This window comes from Cyprinodon tularosa, unplaced genomic scaffold, assembly GCF_016077235.1.
Source record: "Cyprinodon tularosa strain WSP-4 unplaced genomic scaffold, ASM1607723v1 ctg396, whole genome shotgun sequence".
NCBI lineage: Eukaryota > Metazoa > Chordata > Actinopteri > Cyprinodontiformes > Cyprinodontidae > Cyprinodon > Cyprinodon tularosa.
This window is the reverse complement of record NW_024039114.1, coordinates 323,173-337,046: the sequence shown is the minus strand read 5'-3', so window position 1 is coordinate 337,046 and position 13,874 is coordinate 323,173. Positions and strand designations below refer to the sequence as shown.

Sequence of the window (13,874 nt, the reverse complement as noted above, 5' to 3'; positions counted from 1 at the left end):
TTTTAATACAGTTGCCAAACTCACCCAGAGCCATAGCTCTGTTGAACCGTCCATTCCACCTGCTCTTAGCAGCAATGACTTTATGGGATTCTTTATAAATAAGATTGATCTTATTAAAAATAAGATCATAAGCACTCCTCTATCCGCGATTGTACCTGAGGTAGTCATGGAATCTGAACTGGGTTTAGACTGCTTTGATCCAGTTGAACTCTCTGAATTAGCAAAATTATTGTCTTCATCTAAGCCTTCAACTTGTATGTTAGATCCAGTTCCAACCAGGTTATTTAAGGAGGTATTCCCTTTGATCTCCTCCTCCATTTTAGATGTGATTAATCTATCTCTGTTACAGGGATATGTACCTAAAGCTTTTAAGGTTGCTGTAATTAAACCTCTGCTTAAGAAACCGTCTCTTGACCCAGATGACTTGGTCAATTATAGACCTATATCCAATCTTCCTTTCTTATCCAAAATTCTTGAGAAAGTAGTTGCCAAACAAGTTTGCGATCACTTCCACCATAATGAACTTTTTGAAGAGTTTCAGTCTGGCTTTAGAGCTCATCATAGCACTGAAACAGCTCTGGTGAAAGTCACTAATGATATTCTCATGGCCTCAGATAATGGACTTGTATCTGTGCTCGTCCTGTTGGATCTTAGTGCTGCATTTGATACAGTTGACCATAATATTCTTTTAGAAAGACTTGAATATTTTGTTGGAATTAAAGGAACAGCACTAGACTGGTTTAAATCTTATCTATCTGATCGAATTCAGTTTGTTCATGTTAATGATAGATCTTCAACACGCTCAAAGGTTACCTGTGGAGTACCACAGGGATCAGTGCTAGGACCAATTCTCTTTACTTTATACATGCTCCCAATTGGTAGAATTATTAGACAGCATGGGATTAATTTCCACTGTTATGCTGATGATACCCAGCTATATCTGTCTATAAATCCAGATGAAGCTAACCCATTACATAGATTACAGGCATGTCTTGAAGACATAAAAACCTGGATGACTCTTAACTTTCTGCTTCTGAATGCAGACAAAACAGAAGTTATAGTCTTTGGACCAGAGTCTCTGAAAAAGAAACTGATTAGCCAGTCACTTCATTTGGATGGGATTAAACTGATTTCAGATAATAAAGTAAAAAATCTTGGTGTTGTTTTTGATCAGGACCTGTCATTTAGGTCCCATATCAAGGAGGTTTCTAGAATTTCCTTCTTTCATCTGAGGAACATTGCAAAAATTAGAAATATCCTGTCCAGGGGTGATGCTGAGAAACTAGTCCATGCATTTGTTACTTCAAGGCTGGACTATTGTAATTCTTTACTATCAGGAAGTCCACAAACTGTAGTTAAAAGCCTTCAGCTGATCCAAAATGCTGCAGCCAGAGTTCTAATGAAAATTAAAAAGAGAGATCATATCTCGCCTATCCTGGCTTCTCTTCATTGGCTTCCTGTTAAATCAAGAATAGAATTTAAAATCCTCCTTCTCACATATAAAGCCTTAAATGGCCAAGCTCCATCTTATATCAGAGATCTGATTGTTCCTTATGTTCCTAACAGAGCACTTCGCTCTCAATCTGCAGGTTTACTAGTGGTTCCTAGAATTTCTAAAAGTAGAATGGGAGGCAGATCTTTTAGTTATCAGGCTCCTCTCCTGTGGAACCAACTACCAGTTTTAGTCCGTGAGGCAGACACCCTGTCTACTTTTAAGGCTAGGCTTAAAACTTTCCTTTTTGATAAAGCTTATAGTTAGAGTGGCTCAGGTTATCCTGAGCTATCTCTATAGTTATGCTGCTATAGGCTTAGACTTCTGGAGGACATAGGGACCCCCATTTCATCATTCTGCTTCATTCTCTCTCTGTTCTCCTATTCTGCAGAATCTGTTAGTTCAATCTCTAACCTTCTGCTCTCTCTGCTTTTCCTCAGAGTAGCTTTGCCTCGTCTGTTCCTGTTTGGCTGTGACGTCATCCTGGAAAGAAACATCAGCTGTGCTGCTTCTATCAACACCCTTGTTTATAGATGTTGGAGATCGGCCTGTTTTCCAGTGTGGTCCTGTTTCTCTGACCGTGACTGAGTGGATGTGCTTTCTTCGTCCTCTGGCATGGGAGCTGCCTTGGAGCTCGTCTGCCTGGCTGTGTGTTTCCTGGACGGGGCCGCCTTTTACAGCTGCTTTTTGTATCTCTGCTTCTGTCTCCTTGAACCCCAGTCGGCCTCGGCAGATGGCCGCTCACACTGAGCCTGGTTCTGCTGGAGGTTTCTTCCTGTTAAAAGGGAGTTTTTCCTCTCCACTGTCGCTACAAGCATGCTTAGTGTGGGGGATTGTATTTGAGTCAATGAGTCAATGCAATCAACTGGTTTTCCTTAGATAGAAAACTTTGTATCAATTTGATCTGGTTGAACTGTAAAGTGCCTTGAGATGACATGTGTTGTGAATTTGGCGCTATATAAATAAACTGAATTGAATTGAATTGAAAGAAGAGAGTGTGGAAAGTTTTCCACGGCGTATTTAAACGCATCGTAAACTTGGACAAATCTGACCAACCTCAGCATGTGGGTTTTTCCATTCAGTTCATGCACACTCTCCCACCGCCCAAAGTCCCAACACTGCAGCAGAAACCCAGAGGAATCTGTCACGGGGATCAGCACCCGAACCAAAAACTGTCAACAAACACAGGCGAGTGGCTGCTGATCGGACATGCAGTCAACCTGCTGGGTCCAATCACACTTTGTGTAAACCGGAGCATACCTTCTTTCAGCAGCATACCTGCTGAAAGAATTAGTAAAGCTACTCTGAAGTCATTCTTATATAAATATGTTCCCTCCTTCAAGGCTTAAAGCTATAAATATGCATCTCTGATTATATCATTTTACTGTGAAGAAACAAAACGTTTTCATTTTCATAGGGGTTTATAAAAACACTGGAGTTCCCTAAAAACTGTTAGCAAAACACACTAAAGATTTACTTTTGCAGATACCTCTAGACCAGAGGTCACGGATTAACGGACCAGGGTCCGGATCCGGAACCACCTGCTGGCTAATCCCGACCCAACCCATTTAAAACATTTATAAATTACTGCATGTTGTCCAACTGAAGTGTCTAATTCACTTGTCCCGCTTCTCCTGTTAATACGGTAAAGACCTCCAGAGCGTCCAGCACCAGGCTACATGTGATCTGCATTAGCCAATGAGCTGTCAGTCTGGGTTGCAGCTGCTGCTACTTTTAGACACAGCAGGCAAACCTGTGGCAAGCCGGGCGATGGGAAAGAAGGAGAAGATGATGAGAAAAAGAGAGCAGAGAAAGTGTGGACTGCTGGAAGAACTGCGGTGAACTGGTGACAGAAAAGTGAAATTGTGCTCAAAGATGACCCTGCACATTTAGAGGATGTTGAGCCTTGCAGGGCAGCCTAAAGCCCACTGCTCTCATTAAGCCAGAAAAAAGAAAGAAAAAATAACAAAAGGTCTGTTCAGGTGTTTTAGAAAATATGTGAATCAGGAAACTGTCTTTATACCAAACTGAAAGATTGGTATTTAGATTTTAAAATGGAAAAATGTTCTATTTTCTATATTTTTTTATTTAAAAGTTAATATATAACATGGATGCATAAAAACCTCATTTTGTTTCAGTTTTAAATTCTGTTTAATTTAATGTATTATAATTAAAAATGTCTCCGGACTTTTACTAGTTGATGATTTTCTTTATTCGGACCCCGCTGATTTTTAATTTGATCTAGACTGACGACGCACCATGAACAGAAGTCAAATTTTAAAAAGCAGCAAGAAATAAGCTGTTCTTGATTGATATGCGATACTACTGAATAAAGAAATTGATGACAACAATAATCTTCAGAGTGTACATTATTACAGAGTGAAGAAAAGTCAAAGATGATGTTCTACATAATGGACGCTTTTAATATCAAACAAGTCAGAGGATGAATTTAACAAGTAGCTGTATTTGTACAGCAAAAGGATGAAAAATCTGCTGCACACTCCGGCTGGAGGGCAGAGAGAGAAAGCAAGACTTTTAGGAAGCAAAAAAGCTCCGGTCCAAGATTCTCTGATAAATAATAACAATAATTGAACTTTATTTATCTGGCATTGCAGAAATTTTCCTCTGAATTTAACCCATCCCCGTAAGGAGCAGTGGGTCGCCCAGGGAAGCAATTGAGGGTAAAGGGTTTTTGCTCAGAGAGCCAGAGTGGCGGTCTGTGGGAGTGGGTTTCGGACTCACAACCTCAGGATTCCAAACTCTTTGCCCTAACCACCAGGCCCCCACTCCCTTCAGCATCGCTGCTTATACCGCTAACGTTTTTTACTGCCGAATTAAAAAAAAAGTTTCTTGAAATGTGATTTGTTTTTATTTAAAGTTTTGACTACATGATAAATCTCAATAATAACCATTTTATTCATGTGGTGTAATTACATTATTGTTAGCTAGTGGGGCGCCACTTGGCAGATGGCTGAGGATTGATGCGACGCCTTCTGTTAATGAAACCTAGAAGCTCGTCAGCAACCAATCAGCTCTCAAATTTTCCTGAAGTGAAACGTCGCTCCACCAACAAAGTTACCAGGATTTAGTGTATGAAGGCATAGCAGACATTTCTGATCAAAAAATGTGTAATTGAAGGTTGAATATTTGAATGTCTTCTTTAGAGACTCGTCACCCAAACGTTTTAGAGCAGGCATGTCCAAAGTCGGTCCTTGAGGGTCGCTGTCCTGCAGGTTTTAGAAGTTCCCCGGCTTCAGCAAAGCTGATTTCCACTGACGGCTGATTAACAGGCTTTTACTGAACTGCAATCATCAGAATCAGCCGTGTTGAAGCAGAGGAACCTCTAAAAGCTGCAAGGCAGCGACTTTGGACAGGCCTGATTTAGAGGATACAACACAGTTAGTTCTATTTTCAAAAACAAAACAAAAAAAGTCTTGAAAAATGTAAAAAAAAAAAATGAACAAAAGGCTGCTGCTGGCAAAGTGCGCAGCTCAACACAGGAGCTACTGGTTGTTTGTCTGTATGAAGGCAAACAATTCCTCTATTGTTTTCATTATTTTAACAATCTGCTGATGCTTAGCTTCGAAAAAGCTTGTGTTTCTTAATTAATAACAAAGGCGTTTGGTAATAAACTCTATCAAAGGAAACATGCTGGTGTGGCTTTAAACATTGATACACAGCCTGATTAGATAGGTGAAAATCATGCTTGGTTTTCAACCACCTCTCGTTTATGTTCTATACGGTATATTTACTCCCCTGCTTTGATAGCTTTAAAAGACATCAGACACAACTTCCCTCACAGCCAACATGACTGTGTCTGTTATTATTTCTCCTCTTCTGTGGAAAGCCTGGGCTTTAATGTTGATTTTCTGCCCCCCAACAAAACTTTACTGACTTGATGTGGGGGTAAAAAATGTACTCTTTGTCTTTGGCTAAACATAAATGCCTCATTAAATGCCTCATGAAACGTTGTGCTTCACTGTGTCGGCTTTAAAACTACCCGCAGTTTTTCTGAGAGTTGTTTTCAGTGGCTTGTTTTTTCTGGTAGGCGGAGCAATCTTGCAGTTGTGTCAAGTCAATGGATGGCAGAGGGTCAAAAAGAACCACAGCCAAAAAGAGAACATGAATATATAGAGCAAACATTAAGATAGATGACCAGAGCCTGACCTTTATATCTACAATGACATCTGTATCAGGCCCTGGAGGATGTGAAACTTGCACGGATCATCCTGGTGTTGGATATACTGATGCCGTTTATGAAACGCCGCGTGTAAAGTCAGGATCTACATCAGAGGTCACGGATTAGCGGCTCGCGGTCCGGATCTGGACCCACCTGCTGGCTAATCCGGACCCAACCTGATTTAAAACATTTATAAATTATTGCATGTTGTCCGACGGCAGTGTCTAATTTCACTTGCACCGCTTCTTCTGTCAATACTGTAAAGACCTCCAGAGCGTCCAGCACCAGGCTACACGTGATACAAATCAGCCAATGAGCTGCTGTCAGTCTGGGTTGCTGCTGCTGCTACTTTTATACACAGCAGGCAAACCTGTGGCAAGCTGGGCGATGGAAAAGAAGAAGATGATGAGAAAAAGAGAGCAGAGAAAGTGTGGACTGCTGGAAGAACTGCAGTGAACTGGTGAAAGAAAAGTGAAATGGTGATCAAAGATGACCCTGAACATTTAGAGGATGTTTGGCTCAACCTGCTGCTGTGAAGCAGGATTCTCCACCATGAACAGAATCAAAAATAAATATGGATACAGGCTAAAAATGAGCACCTTGATATTTGCTTTAGAATGGCTTCGTATCCATTCAAACCCGGGTTTAAAGCCTTGCAGGGCAGCATAAAGCCCACTGCCAACATTAAGACAGATTAAAAAAAAGGAAAGAAAAAACATAACAAATGGTCAGTTCAGGTGTTTTATAAAATATGTAAATCAGGAAATTATCTATATACTAAACTAAACGATTGTTGTGCTCTGCTTCAAAAAACTTTGGATTTTAAAACGGAAGATTGTTCCATTTCATTTTTCTTTTTAAGAAATCAAAGTATAACATGGATGCATAAAAATCTGCTTTTTTTTCAGTGTTAAATTCTGTTTAAAGGAACAGATCATAATTAAAAATGTCTCTGGACCATTACTGGTTGATGATTCTTTATTCCGACCCCGCTGATCTTTAATTGGTTCCCCCTGATCTATAGTTTCTAGATCTCTAGAACTTTGATTAAAACACTGATACATCGGCCGGCCGTGATTAAGCCGACAAATGCAGCTCCCTCCATTTGCTATGCATTGTTAATGCATGGGCTGGTTTGTAAAAAAAAGTTTATTTTATGTTTAAACTGAAATGTGTAAAATTTCTTAAAATGTAATTTCTAATCATAGAAATGGAGAAAGGAAAAAGCAATATCTGCTAAAAACATAAAGGATCTGATGTCAAAATAATCTGCATCCGCCTTTAAAAAAACTAACTTTAAACCTCCTGTTTTTATTTATAAATAGGAGGAAAATCGGCTTTCTTAAGATTTCGTTCTCAAGTAAAGGTGTGACGTCTATTTTCCAAACATACATTTTTAATGACCTCTCAAGGAGGGAGACCAGAAAAGACATTTTAAAAAGCCATTCGTCAAAAACCGGAGATTAACCACAAAAATCTTGAATCAACCTACGCTGTTAGCTGTTATTTTACAGCTGAGGTTAAATCTAATTTCATTCTAAGAGTCCTTAAATCCCCTGGAGATTGAAAATTGGACCAAAAAATAAATGAATAAAAACTACACGCAACAAGTCTGCTGCCTACGACAGCTCTGTGGTTTCTACTTTTTAAAATAAATTAGTTACAGACTGTGTAAAAAAAAAAACAACAAACAAGCAGCAGAATGCCAAAGATTCCTGAGTATTTCCTTCCAACAACCAAGGCTTTCCAGGCAGCACATGAGAGAGCCTCAGATTTTTCTCAGTGAATCAACACGGCTTCCTTCCTGCTTGTTGTGAGCAGCTAGTTGTGTCCGAGCAGCACACCCAGCGCTGTGAGCTGGAGTTTTAGGTTTCATAATGCCAGAGCCAGGAATGGCGTCGGTGCATTAGCTGGGGGGATCCTGAGGCTGAAGCCACTGGATACAGCAGAGTTTTTCCTGAGGTGATGCATGCTTTAGAACTGAGGGTTGTGACCTCTGGTTCTGCCAGCTGCTTACCTTCCCTCTGGCAACTCTGGAGACCTGAATAGGGAACACTGTGTTCAAACAGCTGCATTTCTAGCTTTTTAAGATATGAGACAACAGGTGAGAATGCTCAAATCATGACACAGATGCTGCTCTCCTTCCAACTCTTCTTTCCACCCCCCAATTAACCCTGTTATAAAGTCAACATGAAACTAACAGCTGCTTTTCTGTACGTTTGTTCTAAAACTGATGCAAATTGCAGCCGCCGGTAATCCCCCACCGTTTTCACTGAGTGAAAAGCTGCTAAACAAGTTAAAGTTTTGCAGGTAGAGTCCAGTTGGTTCTCACTGGTTTATTTGCATTACTGAACAGTAGAGCACGCCAGAGGAGACCCTCCGCAGAAGAAACAACGTGTTCACATTCTTCTGCCATAAAAACCACAAAGTGGACTCTGTTGAGCAAGTGAGTCATAACATCAGCAGTGTTATGCTTAGTCTCAGTGTGCAGAAAAATGTTAGCCAGACGGGCACCGCGCCGCAGCGGCCATTCCTCCGCCGTGTCCGTCCGCTGCAGCCGACGATGCCTTCAAGCGAGGTCGTAAACATTATAATTACGAGTTGGGCGCGCAGAGGCCGGGGCCAAAGCGAGCGGCACTGAGACTGGGGATTTCTTCCTTTTCTTTCTGTGCAGAAAAATGTTACCTTTAAAAAGGGCGGACAGCTTGGAAGCTGTGTCGGTGCGGGAGCTAAAAGCAGGCTTGTATTTCATTATGTTGTTATCATAATGCTCTTAATGTCAGCATTTGAAATGATGCATTTCCAAGCTCAGGTCTCCCTTTTGGTTTCTTTGGCACGCTACATATATAATCAGTGCAGTCTGGCAATCCTGTCAGTTCATCAAAAAAGGGACTAAACTGTTTAAAACGCTTATTTATTTGAAACAATAGGCAGGATTTGTTCATACTGCTGCTAAAATAGCTTTTATAATTACAGGCTGAATAATATCTATTACCTTTGGCTGCGGGTCGTCTATCTCCATCAGAAGATGGGGTCAGATGGAGACAGAGGAGTTGCTTTCTGCGTGAGGCTTGCATGCATGTTCTCTCCCAGGTTGGTTTTTGTCTCTAAACTGCCCTTAGGCTTGAGATGTTAGAGTGTTTCCAAGCATATTACTCTACATACTACTGCAGCTTATAAACAATAACTGACTGCATGTTTCAGTTTTTTATTATTTCTGTCTAAAAGCTTTTTGCCACCAGCAGGCCTTTAAATAATGGAAAAATCAGTACTTATTTGCATCTCTTGAAATGAACTTTAAACTAAAATCAGCAGATTGAGTTCAACTTGGATTGAATAAAGGCTGCAATTAACAATAAATTTGCCAATTCGACAAATCTATGGATTATTTGTTTGATTAATCAAATAATAATCGGGGAGCAAAATGTTCTTTCAACAAGAGTTTTTGCAAAATTTAAAGCAAGTGAAACTAAAACTTTTCCACACGAGGAGTTTTGGATAGAACATATTGACAGACAAAAACGTTTTTTTCTAATCTTAAATGCAAAGTATATGTCCACTAAAGACATGTTATAGAGTCTATAATCCAGTTAACGATGACTAAATTAGTTTGATGATTTCAACAATCAGTTACAGGCACCAGATGCCCGAGCCACCTCAACTGGCTCCTGTCCGTGTGGAGGAGCAGCGGCTCTACTCTGAGTCCTCCCCGGATGACTGAGCACCTCACCCTATCTCTAAGGGAGAGCCCAGACACACTACGGAGAAAACTCATTTAAGCCGCTTGTATCCAGGATCTCGTTCTTTCGGTCATGACCCAACGCTCATGACCATAGTGTTAAATCACTGACACCTTAGCATGCCCATATCGACACACAAATGTAGTGAAAACGTCTCGACAGGCGCATAAACTGCCACAACAAAACAGACTGCTGCTGCTTTGCTGATGATCTGGCCAGAGGATGGACTGTAAACAGGCCCTCTAGATTTGCTGCTGTGGCCAAGAATATAGAGCAGGCTGTGGCTCTTAATGCACTGTTTGTCTCAAATGGGATTTAAATAATATCGGAGAACTCTGACCACAGCTATTTAGGGGGATGTTAAGCAGCCACAACTGGCAACACGATCACATGAAGAAATACATCCAGAGGAAAGCAGGATACGTTTCATTTCAAACTATTTTTTTTCTGTTTGTATTGCCAAGAGGTCTGAATGCCAGAGATTATATAATCAGCCTGTGCCCTAGTTGGTACTCATACCAGAATATGAAGTCCAAGCTGATTAACCCTTTATAGGGCACGTTACCGTTTTTTTTATCCCTTGTATACCCCTTATAAATGGAATCTCCCTCCTCGGTCCCTCAGTGAGGTCTAGAAGCACAAGATCTATATTCAGCCATTCAGCAAAGACAGTACTACAAGGCTGTACATCTTATTTTGGCATTCAACCAATTAGATGAGCCCTTGAATGATTAATGACCTACTGTAAATTAAGTTGGTATAAAAAAGTTATCAAGTTAAGAATAAAGGTAAAAAGCTAAATGCTCAGTGGGTATCACTGTTGCCTTGCAGCAAGAAGGTTCGGGTTTGATTCCCGGCCTGGGGTCTGCATGGACTTTGTATGTTCTCCCTGTGCATGCGTCCTCTCCGGGTACTCCGGCTTTCTCCCACAGTCCAAAAACATGGCTGTTAGATTAAATTAAGCTGAAAAATAAGTTATCAAGTTAAGAAAAAAAGGTGAAAAGTTAAAAAGTAAAAAGTTAATTTAACTAGTTAATAATTATATTTAGGTGTATAAACTAAAAAACATAAGTGCCAGTATCAGCAGTAATGCCTCTAAGGTTATACCTACTGTAAATTAATCAATTAAATTAATCAATATTGCCAATGTCAATCAAGTTGGCTTTTCTTGCTACATTACATTCATTTTTGCCATCAAAATATCAATATTTTTTAATGTTACAAAGGTAATAAGGTGTTGTCCTGGATTCCAATAACACTATTGGCTGGAAATTTGGATTTTCAAAGGATTTCACCTAATGCCATATAAAGTGTTTATGCCAATGTAATAACAAGAAATGCCAACTTGACTGATTAATTAAGAAAAATAACAAAAGTACTTCTATAAGAAATTCATGAAAAACAAAGATTGAAAGAAACTATTTTTTTCTGGATCAACAAAACTTTGGAGGCATTACTGCTGATACTGGCACTTACCTCTTTTAGTTTATACACCTAAATATAATTGTTAACTAGGTTAATTAACTTTTCAATTAGCTCTTTACCTTTTTTTCTTGACTTTTAAACTTTTTCTTTTCAACTTAATTTACTGTAGATAATATATCATTCAAGGGTTCATCTAATTGGTAAAATGCCAAAATAAGATGTAGAGCTATGTAGCAGCATCTTTGCTGAATGGCTGGATATAGATCTTGTGCTTCTAGACTAGACACTGTGGGACGGGGGTGACTCCATTTGTAAGGTCTATGCAAGGGAACAAAAATGGTAACTTGCCCTATAAAGGGTTAATTTTTCCCATCAAAATATCCATATTTTTTTAAATGTTACATGGATTCCAACAACACTGTTGGCTGGAAATTTGGATTTCTAAATGATTTCACTGAGTTCCCAATAAAGGGTTAAGCCAGAGACAAACGACAAAACACATAAACAAGCAGTGAACAACACAGAGCAATGAAACTTTCGAGGAAAAATAAAAGCCTTGTTGTTCTGCTTGTGTGGACAGGCTGTGCAGTGACACGCAGAGTGATCGTGGAGGTGTCAGCATTAAACATCAACAGTAGCGACTGATCAAAGGTCTCATGCTGCTCTGCGAAGTGCATCAAGTGTTTGGATTTAAAACATGGAGGAAATGCAGAGGCTGATAGTAGCAGGTTAATAATAAACAAGGCGAAAGTGCAACAACATCGTTACTGAAGCTTGCAGCAGTAAAATTTTAAAAAAGGACTTTTTTTCAGTCTACTCCATTAAAAAATAACTAAATTTAAACCTAATTGAAGCTTCAGGAGTGAGGAAGGCTGCTAGTTTTGTTTACCAACTGACATTTCCTTGAAGTGAAAGTTAAAGCCAACCGGCGGCCCTTTGAAGCCAACTGTCAAAGTGTTAGAAATAAGTTTTATTTGAAGTTAAATAACCCTGTAGTAAATATGCTGTCAGCTTGACAGGGCCTTAAGCCTGGCTAAGCTACTATGAAGTGATGGCTCTGTGGCTAGCATTAGCCTAGCCTCCGTCCAGCTAGTTAAAAATGGCTGCTTTCCTTTAGTTTTAAATCTCTTACCAGACAGAATAGATTGGAATGGCAATCCTCCAAGCTGGCCCCGTTCGGTACGAAACAAGAACTCATCCTGCTTCACTGCGAGCTCCAACTCTCCATCTTTTTCTTTTCTTAACGTCCAGGGGAAATTTAATTTAATAAAAAAATAAAATGAGCCGCTGTGTGTTCTCTGCGCGAGCCTAATCAGCGAGGAATATGTTCCTGTAACATTTGGCTGGAGGAGTTAATTCAACAAACAACCTTCCGACTGCAGTTTTTTTTCCTCCGCCGGGGCTTAAAAAAGCGGATAAAAAGAGACAATGCCGCCCCTATGCAGACATCCCAAAAGTACTCCGCTCAAACCATAAGGAGAGCGGAGAAAAATAAAAAATGTTGATAAAACAAAAAGAAAAGGAGAGCAAAGAAGCAACTCTCCCCCTCCCCCTTAGAACGATCGCCGCTTTAAAAAAAATAAAAAATAATAATAAAAAAAATAAAACGCTTCGTCTCACTCCTCCATCGCTGAATTGAAGGTAAAAGTGTCAAACATCCTGGCGAAGCGTCTTGTAATGTGGCTCCGGCCTACGTTTTAGCGATGGTTTGGATCATTATTTGAGCCTCGGTTCCTGTTGGTTTCCATTTGAATTCATGGATTCCTTTCTTTAATGGCGGCCACAGGGAACAACTCTGCCTTCCACTGCCGATTGGCTCGTTCGTGGTCAGAAGCTTTGTCAAGCTAGCAGCACGAGACAGCACGCACGCGGGGCAACATTTCCGCCACATTTCACTCTGAAAGCTCTGGAACTAGGCTACACTATCTATTCTTCATTTTTCTATGGTTCTTTGTCCTCTAAGAATGTTTGAGTATTTCGACAAATATAATCCTAACTGCTTATCCTACTTATAATAATAATAACAATAACAATAATAATAATTATTACATTATTATTGTTGTTGTTGTTGTTATTATTATTATTACTATGTTAGTAATTATTAAATAATAAACCTAATTAATATTATTATATTATTATCATTATTGTTGTTTTTATTTTCTCAAGAGTATTATTCATATTATTACTATGTTAATTAATAATTATTAAATAATAAACATAATTATAAACAAATAATTAAAAATAATAACAATATTATTGTTAATATTGTTATAATGGTTGTTGTTATTATTATTATTATATAAATCTATATCTATAAAGTTATATAAATCTTGAATGTTGAAACTGTAACTATACATGTCATATGTTTACATCACTTTTTTCACCACAGTGTTTTTTTTTTTTTAATCACAAATGTTTTTATCTGTTGCTCTTTAAAAAAATGAAATATCCTAGAAAGCTGTAGGCTACTTACGGAAAAAAAAATTTGTATAAACTTGTGTGTACAAAATGACAAAATAAAATCTGTCTGTCTGTGATTATTATTATTATTGCTTTTTTATTTCAATTTCCTTTAACCATAGGCTTTAATTAATATTGCGCCGCCGCCATTTTTTGGTTCCCAATACCGATACAGATACCATACCAATACCATCTGTATACCAACTGCATAATACTTGGATGTAAAATAATTGCCATCATGGCTTTGTCAAGCTGCTGCCTACCTTTGTGAATCTCTCAAAATGGTATCGTTGCCCTATTTATTGGTACTCGCCGATACCGATACTACCATTTTAGTGCTGGATCGGGCCTGCCCCCGATACTGGTATCGGTGCAATACTAGTTTTAAGCGTATTATTCATATTCTTACTATGTTAAGTTTATCTGTCAAATTTCAGGTAAAAATCATTACCTACTTATCTTAAAGTTATTTATTTAAGTTTTTATTTATCTATTTTGACAAAACACTCCTGGTAAGGTGTCATACCCTTTTTAGAAATAATTAAATGGAAGTCCAGTTGCCTCCAATTTAAGCCTG

The 13,874-nt window shown here is 39.0% G+C and overlaps 1 protein-coding gene across 1 annotated transcript in view; it reads right to left on the bottom strand.

The window, feature by feature from the left end:
- med13a (mediator complex subunit 13a) overlaps positions 1-12,035 on the bottom strand; it is a 145,704-nt gene extending 133,669 nt beyond the window's left edge. The window contains exon 1 of the mRNA XM_038297763.1: positions 11,970-12,035. Coding sequence (XP_038153691.1) covers positions 11,970-12,035 — 66 coding nt within the window. The remainder of the gene's footprint in view (positions 1-11,969) is intronic.
- Positions 12,036-13,874: the final 1,839 nt, after the last annotated feature.